The sequence below is a fragment of the Varanus komodoensis genome, unplaced genomic scaffold (genome assembly GCF_004798865.1).
Source record: "Varanus komodoensis strain SLA01 unplaced genomic scaffold, ASM479886v1 scaffold23, whole genome shotgun sequence".
Lineage (NCBI taxonomy): Eukaryota > Metazoa > Chordata > Lepidosauria > Squamata > Varanidae > Varanus > Varanus komodoensis.
This window is the reverse complement of record NW_025335627.1, coordinates 621,487-636,483: the sequence shown is the minus strand read 5'-3', so window position 1 is coordinate 636,483 and position 14,997 is coordinate 621,487. Positions and strand designations below refer to the sequence as shown.

General features: G+C 46.0%; 1 protein-coding gene across 1 annotated transcript in view; it reads right to left on the bottom strand.

Annotated features, from left to right (window-relative positions):
* Positions 1-1,703: 1,703 nt before the first annotated feature.
* The window catches only part of FLACC1 (flagellum associated containing coiled-coil domains 1), a 29,249-nt gene continuing 15,955 nt past the window's right edge, over positions 1,704-14,997 (bottom strand). Inside the window, exons 5-14 of the mRNA XM_044431699.1 lie at positions 14,047-14,140; positions 13,646-13,707; positions 12,393-12,490; positions 8,713-8,765; positions 8,021-8,120; positions 7,102-7,205; positions 5,463-5,525; positions 4,093-4,182; positions 2,594-2,703; positions 1,704-2,226 (exon numbers count right to left, since the gene is read on the bottom strand). Coding sequence (XP_044287634.1) covers positions 2,148-2,226; positions 2,594-2,703; positions 4,093-4,182; positions 5,463-5,525; positions 7,102-7,205; positions 8,021-8,120; positions 8,713-8,765; positions 12,393-12,490; positions 13,646-13,707; positions 14,047-14,140 — 853 coding nt within the window. The 3' untranslated portion in view covers positions 1,704-2,147. The remainder of the gene's footprint in view (positions 2,227-2,593; positions 2,704-4,092; positions 4,183-5,462; positions 5,526-7,101; positions 7,206-8,020; positions 8,121-8,712; positions 8,766-12,392; positions 12,491-13,645; positions 13,708-14,046; positions 14,141-14,997) is intronic.

Here is a 14,997-nt window from a genome sequence, read left to right as displayed (position 1 = left end):
CCAATCCCCCATGATGATAAGGACATCATTTTTTGGTGTTAATTCTAGAAGGTGTTGTAGGCTTCATAGAACCAGTCAACTTCAGCCTCTGAAGCACCAGTGGTTGGGGCATAGACTTAGACTACTGTGATGCTGAATGGTTTGCCTTCGATTCAAAGAAAGATCATTCTGTCATTTTGGAGATTGTATCCCAGTACTGCTTTTCCTACTCATTTATTGACTATGAAAGCTACTCCATTTCTTCTGAGGGATTCTTGCCCGCAGTAGTATACCTGATAGGCATCTGAATTAAATTCACCCATTCCTGTCCATTTTAGTTCACTGATTCCTACGATGTTGATGTTCAGTCTTGCCATCTCTCGTTTGACCACATACAGCTTGCCTTGATTCATAGATCTTAAATTCTAGGTTCCTATGGAGTATAAATCTTTACAGCATCAGACTGTCCTTTCACCACCAGATACATCTGCAACTGAGTGTCCTTTTTCAGGCAAGTGATTTTGGCCCTGCTCTGGATGGGGTTGCACTCCCCCTAAAGGACAGGGTCTGCAGTTTGGGAGTGCTCCTTGACCTGGAGCTGTCTCTGGAGGCCCAGGTGGTAAGGAGCACTTTGGCAAGGAGCGCTTTCCTTCAGCTCTGGCTGATCCATCAGCCGCGTCGCTTACCTTGGTGAGCACTGCCTAGCAGTGATGACACACACTCTGGTAACTTCCCGGTTGGATTACTGTAACGCACGCTACATGGGGCTGCTCTTAAAGATGGTCTGGATACTTCAGTTGGTTCAGAACAAAGCTGCCAGATTGCTTTTGGAGGCCGGTCGCTATTCTTATATAACACCAGACCTTTATCAGCTTCACTGGCTTCCAGTTGAAGCCCGTGCCCAAGTTAAGGTGCTGGTATTGACCTATAAAGCCTTAAATGGCTTGGGACCAGGATACCTGAAGGAACACCTTTTTCCCTATATGTCCAGCTGCCCCTGCTCCAGGAACCCTCCTTGAAGGAGGTTAGGCGAGAACATACTCGGAGGAGGGCCTTCTTTACGGTGGCGCCCCAGCTATGGAATGCATTCCCCAGAGAGGTCCGCCTGGCACCAATGTTATATGCTTTTTGGCGCCAGGTCAAGACCTTTTTATTCTTCCATACTTTTTATGTTCAACTATGCTTTTATGCTCAGTTTGTGGATCATTTATATTGTATTATTTGGGTATCTATGTATATGGGATTTGAACTGGAAGCCGTCCTGAGACCCACTGGGTATTGGACAGGGTAAAAAATTACCCAAATAAATACATAAATTAAACATGCTAGGCTCGTGAAGCAAGGCATTTGGGAGAATGACAAAACTGAACTGAAATGGTTGGCAAGGTAGCTACAAAGAAAGGGGTACTACCTCAACCCTTTAAAAGAATTGCCTCAATAAGAGCAAGAGAAAAATATACTTGATTTAACAGAACTTTTAAGAGCATCTGCAAGCACAGTTGGTCAGCTCTCCCTCTTTGTACATTCTTGTTTCAAGGAATAAATGATTTGAGCACTAAAGTCTGCCTTCCTATGTTTTCCTCTCTAGACCATTTTTTGTGGTGGTCAGACCAATTGCTAAACTTGCTAAACAGCCACAACCTTAGCGGAGACCTGTTCCACAAAAAGTTGCTATTGATATGAAGCAAGAGCTGAAACCCACTTCAAACGAACATTCACTTTTAATAGAGATCAGTTGATCCCTCTGTATAGCATCTTAAGCATAAGGCGGTGTGTTTTTTTAAAAAAATCCACTGATAATCAGGACAGTTGTTTTTTGCTTGCTCCTGTTCAAATTCTTTGGATATGTAAGTTACTACATTTGGCTAGAATATGCCCCTTTTATCAACATCCTCACTGGAAGGGAAGGTTGTTTACATGTACAAACAAACAGGTGATGTATAAGCAAGCAAGATCCTCATCTTGCTTTCATTTAAGGACAAGAAAGGTTTGGCTACTCAGCCTCAAAGAGGAACACAACACAAGACGACCTGGCAGTAGCCAGTACAGATTCATCAACATAACGACCAAAATGAGCAATAATGTCCACCACTGGGATTTGGCCTTAAATGCAGAGACCTGCCAGCTTGCCATCAGTTAAACACCTGCCAGGCTTTTCATATTCAGTCCTAGTTGTTTGGCTCAAAGATGGTGCTTCTACGGGACTGTCCGTTGAATATCTCTTCATTCTTCTCAATAAGTTTGCGTCTGAAGAGAAAATTAATAACTTCGTTTGTGTATCAGTATATCTAACCCTACACAGGTTCATACTGAACACTGATTTGTGGCATGTTGGATGAAATTTTGCACTGAAGTAGCCCAGCACGAGCAGTAGCTAGCTAGCTTATGCACAGGCATCGGTAATGCTCCAAGCTACAAATACAGAAGGGGGCTGGACTGTTCTGGCATGCACTACAGCATAAACTGTGCTTCACAGATGATTCCCCAATAAAACCTTTCAGACTGAAATTAGCAAATTAAATGGGCCTTACTTCTCAATAGACTGCATTGTAATCCATTTAACAGAGTTTCTCCAAGACCTAGTGCTTGGCCTTCACAAGGTTACTTTTCCTACCTCAAAAGTACATTTTCTTCTACCAAAGTAGCGAGATTAATTCGATGTTTCTCTTCAAGCATTGCAATGCGTTGCTGTATGTTTTTCTCCATCTCTGCTAAGTTGGTTTTCTGTAAAGTAAGAAAGGGAGGGCTAAGAGTAAGATAGAAACAAAGAAAACCCCTCATGCCATTGATCTCAGGCCAACAAGTCATCTAAGTATGACAGAGTTAGATGAAGAATTCATCTAAGTGAGACAGACACCACTACCTCTCAGCATCTCTGGTACAGTGTGCCCATCACTTCATAGCCCTTAAGTGCGTAATTCTCATGATGCCATAATCCAAGATGAGCAAGAGTCAAACAACAAGTGGTGAGTCAGATTGTGCCAGACTGTCCACAGCAGGGGTCTCAAACTCGCGGCCCGCGGGCCAATTGCAGCCCGTGGGACGATACTTTGTGGCCCCCCACTTGATATCAAAGTTTAGTGATAGTGCGGCCCGCGTGTTTTTCTCACACGCACCTGCGTGAGTCATTACCCTGGGCGCAATGTTCCCTCTAAGCTGCGCGCCAGGACGGGCAGGGATCGGGGGAGGGGCCCTGCGGCCTTCAAAGCGCCGGCGGCGCCCGGGCCGGTCGTGGGATGAGCGGCCCACCACCACCGCGGGGGTGGAGTACTTGATGCGGCCCAGCCTCACCCAGACTCCACTTCCAGCGGCCCCCAGGTCAGTTGAGTTTGAGACCCCTGGTCCACAGCCTCGGCCTACCAGATGAAGGCAGCCAGCAAAAACAGGAGAAACAGTCCAAGCTCCCTCTTGCTAACTAGAGTCTAAGCAGATCTGATCTGTTGTATCTGCAAAACACTTTGCAAACAGCTCACAGCAGTCTTCCAAGTAATCCCCCACTGAGGGCCAAGGTGCAATAGATCCGTGCTCCAGGAAGAAGGCTTCCATTCCAGAAGCCCCAGTAAGGCAGCGGTTGGGAGGGCAAAGGACTCCTGTTGAAGGCACTACAGCAGTACCTGTCCTGGCTGCTCAACAACTACCAGGCAATATAGTTAAATGACTGTGCCACAGAAACTGTAAGATAAATACAACTATGCATAAAGCATCACAGGCCCTGGGATGGCAGAGCTCAAGGGAAGCACCTTCTGCCATCTGCAAAAGGAGACCAGGCCACTGGGCAGATTTTTCCATGCCCCAGAAGGACCACCCGGTCAAAAGGGAGATTAACCTGACCCCATCTGTTGGCCAGAGAAGCAGCAGCTGCAGGGCAGAAAACACACTTGGCGCCAATTGCCAGGTTTCCTGGAAACTACAGAACTGACCGAAGACACTGTTAGCATTTGCATGTAATTACTTTTTTAACTATATTCTCAGCTGCACTGGAGCACTATTCAACCAGAAGCCAGACAATAAGTTTTGTAATAAATAATATAAATAACATCCCCATTGCTGGTCAATGAAACTCTGCTATGTAGGCATTTATTAAAAGGCTGATGATCTGCTTCTCCTCCTCACCTCATTCAGGAGTTCCAGCTCTGTCTTGTGAAGAGATGAAGCAATGGCATGCAGGGTCTCATTCTTCTCCTTCAACTCTTCCTCCAAAGACTTTTATTGGGTAAAAACAATTGTTAACTAATACATTTTATGTTTGGCATTTATGCTGTTGTTCCAAGGAAACTTCAATTTACAGCAATTTTTAAAAAAAGAATGCAACAATTAAAACCAAGTAAAAGCAAACACTGAAACACATACCCTCAGAACTATGTTGCCTCTTCCAACTAATCAAAGCCCTCAAGCTAGAGGTACATCATGCGGAGGCCAGAAGAAAGGATTGCTGATGCACTCCGTAAAGCCTAGATGCACAACTAAAGCCCTGCTCTTGCTTGCCAATGTTTTGTTCAGCATTATTTGAACAAGTTTCCAAATCAGAGCAAAACAACTAACGACAAATTCTTTTGTTTCCCAGGGCAGGCGTGTGGTGGTGGAATAGCCATGCATCTTTCTCTGGCTCGTCCAGTAACAATTTATCCTCTCCAATGAGCCTGCTGAGTAGGGCTCTCAGTCTCAAAGGGTCCTCTAGTCCACACTTGGCCATGAAGTTTGGTGGGTGACTTCAGGCCAGTCACTCATTCTCAGCCTGACCTATCTCACAGGGGTGTTCTGTGAGGATAACACTGAGCTTTGTAAGCTACCTTGGGTTTGTCTGTTCGTTTATTTTTCGATTTATATCCTGCCTTTTTCCTACAAAGAGCTCAAGGCAGCTTACATCATTCTCCTCCTCTATATCTCCACAGCAACAACCCTGTGAGGTAGGTTGGGCTGAGAGTCTGTGGCTGGCCCAAAGCCACCCAGTTGGCTCCATGGCTGAGTGGGGACTAGAACTCAGATCGTCTGAATCCCAGTCCCACGCTCTTAACGACTACACCACACTGGGTTCCTCACAAGAGGAAAAAAGCAGGCTATGAATGAGATGGAATAACACAATGGCAGTAGCAATAATGATAGAAGACCAAGTGGCAAAAAGCTAAAGCAAAACCCCAATCAGGCAAAGGGGAACCAACTGCTGGAATGCTGGAAAAATGGCAGACAGTTGAATGGGGGATCCGGAGCCTGGCTGAGCCAGAACACTCCAGACCGCAACATTTTGTTGCAGTTCCCACTAATTATCAGTGGGAGTTCAGGACACTGCACACTGCCTCTTGTTCTCTTGCCCCCCACTACATCAGTCCAACCAGATGCCCCCCAGACTGCAGCTCCCACCATCCCCACACTAGGAGGGCACAAGGAGGGGAAGACTGCCCTCTTCCTCCCTGGATCTACAGCGCCCTTCGCATGCTCTACAGATGTTGCGGATGCCCAAATGCAAACGCGTCAGCCATACTTGCCCTGATCTTCTGGGTCTGCTCGACTATGGTATCCATGGTGTGCTGCTGTTGCTTTTGAAATTCCTGGAAAAGAGAACCTGTTAGGTTTGTGCAGGAAACAGGGCAGAGGACCCACCTGCTTGCCAGCAAACTTAATTCAACCTTCTCTCACCAGCAGCCTGTGCAGCCCAGGAATGCATCCTGGGTCTGGGCTTGACATGAGCCAAAAACCCTACCTGGCCTGAGGCCACATCACCTGAAAGAGCACAAAGAGCTCTTGTGTCCTGCAGAGCCTTCTGTGGGGAGTTCCCCTTTCAGAGACGTGCTTGGTGGTGACATGAAGCAGAATGTGTTCAGCAGCCATTCCCACAGGATTCCCACAATCATTCTCTCCCTGCCATCTTCCAAGACTGCTACAGTGGTACCTTGGCTCAAGAATGACTCAGTTCAAGACCAAATCAGGTCGCAAACAGAAACTTCAGGGTACAACCTCTGCATCGAGTGACGATCCTGATAGCACCCCTCTCCCCCCACCCCACCCGAGCGATCCTGCCCATCTCTCCCCTGAGCGCACCCATGATTGCGCCCAACTATGGCTGCAGTTGGGATTGCGCTCAGGCAGGGAACACGGGAGTGATCTCAGTCGTGCTGGGTGGGGGGGGAGATGGCCGTGATCTTTGTTGTTCTTTGTCACTTTGTTTCAAATGTGATAAAAAAAATGGTTACAGAACAAATTAAACTTATTTACATTGAACCTTTGTTGGTTTGGGTTTGTTTTGATTCTTTACTTGTTAATATTTTAATTGGATTTCACTGTGTTTATAGCTTAAATGTATTTTAAATTATCTTTGTAAGCCACATTGAGTGCCATTTTTGGACAGAGGGGCAGAGTACGAGTCAGGTCTAAACAAACAAACACACTTCCCTTAAATAGTTTCTTCCTCTGCACAGTTATGGGTTTTGTGGTATGTCTTTCCCTTTCTTTTTTTTAATTGCCCTTCTTTTAAAAAAATAAAATAGCATTATTTTGTATAAAAGCAGCAGTGAAAATACAGACAATGTCAACAACCTAGCAATTTAAGCCTGCTATTGCAGGAAGTAAAACTTAGCAGTTAGGGGCCGTGTGTTACTCATGGGTCAGCAACCCGCGGCTCCGGAGCCACATATGGCTCTTTCATCCCTCTGCTAAGGCTCCCTGTCGCTCAAAATATGCGTCACAACTGCCAATGTGCAACACCCACCGGCACGTGATACATTGAGCTTTTCGAGCACTGGTAGGCCAACCATGGATAAATCCAAGAAAAGAAAAGTTTCAGAAGAAAACAGAATGTTTAATGGTACATGGGCAGATTCATTTGCTTTCACTGCTGACGAGACTGGTTTTCCAGTCTATTTTTGTTTAGGTAAAAAATGATATATGTAGTGTTATCTTCATTTTAGATGTCAAAAGGGTTTTGTGGCTCCCAGTGTTTTCTTTTCTGTGGGAAATAGGTCCAAATGGCTTTTTGAGTGTTTAAGGTTGCCAACCCCTGCCCCAGGCCATGCACACAGAAAGTAATAATAGGAACAGAACCTGAAAAGGGAAAACTTTTAATTCAAGGTGCAGTAGCCCCTGAGAATGTAATAAATACAAGTGTTCTTTGGTTGGAACACTGCTTACCTCTCTTTCTTGTTCATAGGCTTTACCTATCAAAAAACTGTTATTCTGAATAATTTTCTTCTGTTCCTCTATCTCCAACTCAAACTTCTTTGTCAAGGATTGTTCTGGGAAAAAAGATATTTTGGATCCATGTTCGTCATGAATGTGTGTGCTGTGTCACAGAAATTCTCATGCATTTTATTATATTGCAATGTGCATATGTTAAAAGTCCACAGTGTAATTTATCAGCTAATCCCTAATGGAATACTGGTGGTGAGGAGAGTGATGCTCGTTTTCACATTAGGTGAAAGCTATTTCTAGGTGCTGCAAAGCTATTACCTTTCCACATTCTGCTGAATGCAAAATTTAATGGTGGTCCCAATGGCATTTCAGGTGGCAGTATGTTCCCCGCAGAAATCCAGCAATGCCCATTTCCATGGGAAAAGCCTTAATTTATTTCCTCAGAAATGCTCCACTGTTCTCTGTGACTAGCCCCTGCAGCTTTGAGTGGCTTCCTGTTCAAGTAAATGGCTGCAGGCTTCCTGCATCAGCTGTCAATTAAAGTGACTGTTCCATGTGTGGGCGAATCAGTGCCTTGGTCTTCAACAGCCAGAACAATTGCTCCATTATTTTTAATGTTATGTTGGTCTTGCCAAGAAATGAAACATTCAATGGGTAATCATTTTGGCTGCAAGCAGGACATCAATGGTTAAAAGCTCATCCACTCATCTGCCTCCATAAGGGATGGAACCGAATAAACAGAAGAATCTAGGTCCAAACTAAATATTTGGATACGGAGATATTCAGATGAACACGCATGCGATTTAAATGGGGGCAAGTGTTGAATTACAAAAAGGAGATGTAGGAGTCGAGGTTTAGATCATTTCCACACCAAAACAACACAAACAACCTGCAAAAAGGAGGATGCTCTTTCACTCACTTTGTTGTAACAGTGCTTTCTCTCGTTCAGTCCTCTCACTTTTTTTCCATTCTGCTTGCCTTCTTAGCCACTTTTCCTCCATTTCATCAGAAATGCTGTCCTAACAAATAAAGAGAAAGGTCAGTGGTTACAAATAGAGGGCAGCAATTCTGTGCAATCTTCCACTTGCAGATAATTCACTTGCAGACTTCAAAGTCCTTTGGAAGGAGATTCGTTGTGATGCAGGAAGAAGGGGGGACACTGCACCCCAGAGTACCCATGGCCTGATCACCCGCCTTTTCTAGATGTGTTTTTGGAAGAAAGGATGGTGTCCTTGTGGATCTTTTTTCCAAGTTCTACCCCCTTTGATGCAGGTGCATCTCCAATGTATGGGGTATTTTCTAAAAAGGTGGCCACACCTGGGGGAACATTCCAATTCTGTTTTTATTGTGCCTTTGTAAAGTGTCCTGGAAGCTCTGCTGAAGGACAGGACAGGAACAAAATAAAATTCGAAGGAATTCCAAGGAATCGAGAATCACATTATCTGTTGTGTAATCCTGTATTTATACAATACTTCATGCAGAAACAGGTTCTTGTCCATAAAGGCTAATGTCACAAACAATCTGTTAGCCTTTAAGGCTCTGTAAGACTCACAGTGCTTCTGGGTTACAGCCAATGCCTTTAGCCATTTTGAAGGGAATGGAAATCCTTACCTGGTACACACGAAATGCATTCTTCAGATACTTGTACTCCTTTTGCATCTCAGCTGAAGGGGTGGGGGGGGGGAAGAGGAATAAAATATTTCACATGCCCCAGCTGTAACATTTCACTACTGAATTAAGTGTTTATTCTGCAATTGTTTTTCTTAATGTGCAGTAAGCAGCCTGCTCATTGAGCATCATGCAATTCCTGGAAATTAATAATACGTTACCAGTTTCACTCCATGCATTTCACATTAATCCCCTAATTTTGAAAGACATTTTCTCTTTTGGAATACACATAACTGAGCTGGACTTTCTCAACAATTTTCCACTCACATACATGCTGAAGCCAATGGTGTCCTTGTCACTGATTCCTAAAAATATCGCAATGTCTCTCTAAACCAGTTCCAGGCATTGAAATATTAAATCAAAGGTCTCTTTTCTTCTTGGCTTCATGGGTCAAATTTATTGTAACTGGAATTTTTTCTTTGTCATGCCATGACCTGAACATTCATTGACCCAGTCTATGTGATGATAACTGACAACAGAATACAGTATTTATTTTAGCTGACCAATTTGTTTCTTTATCTCATGACAACCATTAGGAGACAGTAGCATGTCCCCAAAACTGTATTACTGATGGGCATGGCTCTGTAACTGGATTTGTGCTATGTAAGATTTCTAATGTATGGCAGCCAGTGACACACAGAAGACATACAGCCTCCAGGAAAACCAACTCTACTCTACTCTACTCATTACAAGCATTTATACCCCATCCTTCCGCAGAAGTGCTCAGAATGGCTTACATAATATAACAATTCTAAAATACAATATTAAAACTACAATTATTAAATCATTTAAAATTGAACATATGCACAAAGAAAAAGAAACTAAAATAGAAAGTTCAACTGTAAAACAAATAAAGAAAATCTTAAAATATCTAAAATCCTTAATTCTTAAAATGATGGTTAACTAAAAAGGTCTTTACCTGGCACTGGAAAGAGTATAATGTCGGCGCCTGGCAGACCTCTATGGGCAGCGCATTCCATAGTCTGGGCGCCACTGCGGAGAAGGCTCGCCTCCGGGTAGACACCCTCCATACTTCCTTCAAGGAGGGTTCCCAGAGCAAGGCCTCCCCCACTGATCTTAAGGGGCGTGAGGGCATATAGGGAAGGAGGTGATACTTCAGGTATTCTGGACCTAAGCTGTTTAGTATCTGGACCTAAGCAGTCAATCCTGACTGCTCTTTAGAAGGCCAGATACTGAAGATGAAACTCAAATACTTTGGCCACCTAATGAGAAGGAAAGACTCCCTGGAGAAGAGCCTAATGCTGGGAACAATAGATGGCAAAAGAAGAAGGGGGCAGCAGAGGATGAGGTGGCTAGATGGAGTCACTGGGACAGTCGGTGTGAGCTTAAGTGGACTCTGGGTGATGGTGGAGGACAGGAAGGCCTGGAGGAATGTTGTCCATGGGGTCGCGATGGGTCGGACATGACTTCGCGACTAACAACAACAATAAAGCCATTTAGGGCTTTATAGGTTAATACTAATACACCTTGATTTAGGCCCAGATTTCAATTGGGAGCCAGTGCAGCTGATAGAGGACCAGCGTTATATGAGAATAACGACTGCCCCCGACAGCAACCTGGCAGCTCTGTTTTGTACCAGTTGAAGTATCCGGACCGTTTTCAAGGGCAGCCCCATGTACAGCGCATTACAATAATCCAAACGGGAAGTTACCAGGGCATGTATCACTGTTGCTAGGCAGAGCTCGTCTAGGTAAGGACGCAGCTGATGGACCAGCCGAAGCTGGAGCAAAGCGCTCCTTGCCACTGCTGTCACCTGGATTTCCAGGGACAGCTCTGGGTCAAGGAGCACTCACAAGCTGTGGACCCTGTCCTTTAGAGGGAGTGTTACTCCATCCAGGACAGAGCCAAAATCACTTACCTGGAAACCTGAGCTGCCTACAAAAAGGACTTCTGTCTTATCTGGATTGAGTCTCAGTTTATTGGCCCTCATCCAGCCCATTACCTCAGCCAGGCACTGGTTCAGGACAGCCACTGCCTCACTTGGATTAGATCGAAATGAGAGGTAGAGTTTGGTGTCACCAGCATACTGATGACACCATAGCCCAAACCTCCTGATGACCTCTCCCAGCGGTTTCATGTAGATGTTGAAGAGCATGGGGGACAAAATAAGAGCCCTGAGGAACTCCATGGAATAGCTGCCATGGCACAAAGCTATAGTCCCCCAGCACCACCTTCTGAAATCGACCGGCCAGATAGAAGCAGAACCACTGACAAGGAGTGCCCCCAGCTCCTAACCCGGCCAGCCTATCCAGAGGGATACCATTGTTGATGGTATCGAAAGCCACTGAGAGGTCCGGGAGAACCAACAGGGATGTATTCCTCCGTCCCTCTCCCTGCATAGATCATCATACAGGGTGACCAAGGCAGATTCAGTACCATAACCGGGTCTGAAGCCGGAGTGAAATGGGTCCAGATAATCCGTTTCATCCAAGAGTGCCTGGAGTTGTCCCGCCACCACCCGCTCCAACACCTTGCCCAAAAAGGGAATGTTGGCCACCTGTCTGTAATTGGTGGCCGCCTCTGGGATGTATCCAGGGATGCATTCTTCAGGATGGGTCTGATCACTGCCTCCTTTAAAGGGGCAGGGATCCAGCCCTCCCTCAGTGAGGCGTTAATCACCTGCAGGACCCAGGGACCAATCCTGTGGCTGGCTTTCATAAGTAGCCAGGAAGGGCAAGGGTTGAGGAAACAGGTGGTTGGCCGTACCATCCCAAGCATCTTGTCCACTTCCTCAGGCTGCAGTAACTGAAACTCATCCATCAATGATGGACCAGACGGTGCTCTGGACACCTCCCGTTTTGGAATCAAATCAACTGTGGAGTCCAGCTCATGGCGAATCTGAGTAATTTTCTCCTTAAAGTGCTGGGCAAAGTCGTCACAATGGGCAGTTGTTTTGGCCAGTGTGTGTTAGGCCGCGCACCACTCGAAAAAGCTTTTCCATACATTTTATATCCAGGGAGATCTGAGTCTCATTGGTAATAACGGTTTCACTAGGATTCTGAGATTTCCATTTCACCTCTCTTCTAAGCCTCAGCACTCCTGCATCTCGGCTTTGATGCTTCAAAGGTTAGCAAGCAAACATCTATAGTTCGCGCTCCTTTTAACAGGCTTGTATCCTGCAGGTGAGTTTTCCATGATGGCTCCAATTGGCTCTCCATGTTGGGAGTCACCACTATTTATTCCATCCTCAGTTCTGAGGACGCAGAATGTTCAGGTCATCCCTGCTTCTGGCATACCTTATCCAACTCCGCATCAGTGTTCCCTCCATAACAAGACAGTTTAAAAGCTACTCTGTGAGAGTCTTCCATTTTGAACAGGGAAAGGAAGGGGGCAGTGGAGAAGTGGTGGGAGGGAACACGCACCGGATGTTTCCCCTTCCTACCACCCCATTCCTCAGCTTCAAGTTATGCCCCTCACTCTCCCACGGTTTCGCTACAAATGTGCCTTACCATTGGGAGTGGAGAAAGTACAGGCAGACGTGGGGCAGCCCATCTACCACCTTCCTACTTCCAACTGCACTTTCCTCAAGTATTTTATGTGAGTGTTCACAAATGCCAGCATGCAGCAACACACGCTCGTGAACCACCAGCCAAGAGTCTTACTCAGCTTCTCTTGTGCGGTTGCCCTCTCATTTCGCAGCTCTTTCTTATACTGCTCTTCCAAGGTACACAGTTCCGATGCATGAAATGCTTGAACCTCCCTGCAAGGAGAAGGGCGTTTCCTCTCACGTTCTGCCAGGCACCATGGCATGCATTTCACCATACCCGGATTCCTGCCCAGTGTGGGCTTTGCCTTGGATCTGCATTCTTCAACCTGGTATTCTCCAAAGGTGGAGAACATCAGCCCCCATCTGTCGCAGGCAGCACAGCCAATGGTCCAAAAGACTGGGAGTTGTACTCCAAAGTATCTGGAGAGCACCAGGTTGGGGATAGCTGCCATAAAGGGAAGTGCCTCTATTCCTGCAAGTCAGGGAATCTGATATCAGCCCATCCCCTCTCATTATTGTACTCCTCTGCTCTGGATGCTCCCCGCCCCCGACAAACCCATTAGCAGCCCTCTTTGGGGATGAGGGAGCTCAAGTGAGTAAGGGATACTGCAAGCAGCTGCCCTGGCTTATGTGTGCTTTCTGCTAGGGCAGAAATTGGTCTTATTCGACTATGCTTTTGGCTGGAGTGAGGGACTGCTTCCCAGAAAATTCAGGCACCGGTATAGGGGAAAGCTATGGGGTGCTGAGTGCAAATCAAGCTGACTGCTACAGAGTCAGTCTCTGAAAATTATATACCATATGTATCAGTGTATAAGGTGACTTGCATATAAGATGACCCCCAATTTTTGCTTTGTTACTTTTGGTTTTAAGGGCCATCTTATACACCGATATACACGGTATAAAGCACACCAGCATAGCAAAATGAGTGGCCTCAGTCACCACTGGAAGACAAATCATCGGGGGATTTACATCAGGAGCAAAGCAAAGGTGGAAAGGATCAGTACATCCTCCCCAATAATCACCACCCACAGCCCAGCAGCTCCCATTTGCATAAATAAAAACTGTGTGTGCTGAATGCAAGGACATACTTAACATTGCACCTAGTTTGGCACTAAGAAAGCAAATGCTTACTTTGGAGGAAGTTCTACTAACTCTTTTGGACATACTTGTGAGCAAACACCCACAGGACACAGCTACAAGCCACATGCTGTTTGTTTCTCCTTTCAGGGCCATAAACAGGTTGGGTTGCTTGGTGTGATTCATCCTCTATGCTTGAAATTGCTTGGTGTGATCATTCTCTGTCCCTGGAATCAGGGAGCCTACACAAGCTAAACTTGGCATAAAAGCTATAAAATAATATAGTCAGACCTCATTTTCTTTTCATGTTCCTCTTGCATCTCATTGCATTTTTCCTCCATATCTTTCTCCAGCTAAGAAAAGCGCAAGAAAGATGTACTAATTTAATAAAGGATACATTTTCCTAAAGAGACTTTTCTATAAAGGGTCTTTTGAGAGGAGTTCACTGCACATGGGGCATCTTTCTGGGATTGGCAGGTTCATCAGACACACCCCATCCCACCCCCATGGCAATTCTTATAGCAGCTCCATCTCTGTACCAGATGTGCTTTTCAAGCTCATTGCACCTGACAGCAATTGCTTTTCAGGAGAGGTCGCAATGATCCCTTCCTGCCCCGGAGTCTCTCTCAAACTGCACCCTTCCGAAGTTGCCAGCAGAGTGTGCCTTCCCTGCCGCCACTCAAGGGCCTCACCTGCTTGTGGGTGGCCTGGTGATCCCGCCGCAGTTGCTCCATCATAGCGGTGAGTTCGGCAATCTGCTCCACCAAGTCAGTGATAACATCCTCCCTGCAAGATGTTGTGTTCACACAATGAAACCGTGAGGCAAACTAAGAGGAGGGGCTGGAGGAACTGCTTGACAGGCAGAAGGTCTCAGACTTGATTCCCTGCATCTCCAGGAAGGGTAGAAGAACTGAATCCCTGGAGAGGCACTGCCAGTCAAGAGTTGGCAATACATCCTGGGCCAACTAGCTTCCTGCTTTCCCAACTGTGTGATGTCAGAAGGATCCAGCATGGGAAAACCAAGAATTATAATTGGAAGTTTCCTTAGGATTCCCTGCTCTGCCTGGAAGCAGTTTGCCTTCTTCTCTTTCCCTGGAAGAGATCAGAGCTGGCAGGACTCTACGTCAGCACACTCTTTTTTTTTACAAAAAGAGTATTATTACAAAAGAGGCCAAGTTCAGCCAAACACTGGTTGAAGCCTCATGACAACAGGAAGCTTGATGATGGAACCAATTCCTTCCTTCACTTGAAGGCCTTTGGACAGGAAATGGACAGCTACCTCTTAGAGATGCTCTAGCAGTTGATTTCCTGCACTGAGCAGAGGGTTGGACTTGAGCTGCCTTCCTTGCCATTGCACCTTCCAGACATTTCGGATTACAACTTCCACTGACCACGCTAGCTGGGAAGATGGGGCCTGAAGTTCAGAACATCCGGAGGACATCGCATTGGGGGCAGCTGGACTAGATGACAATGATGCTGGGACAGGAAGAAGAGCAGATGATCCAGCCCAAACCCCCTGACAGGCAGCAAGTTCAGGCCAGCCCCGGCAAAGAAAGCGATAGCTAGGAGCTCTCTGGCACACACCACTAGCAATGCTGGCCACTTGGCAGGCTTCGGTGTGAGAAGGACAAGCAGAAAAAGAG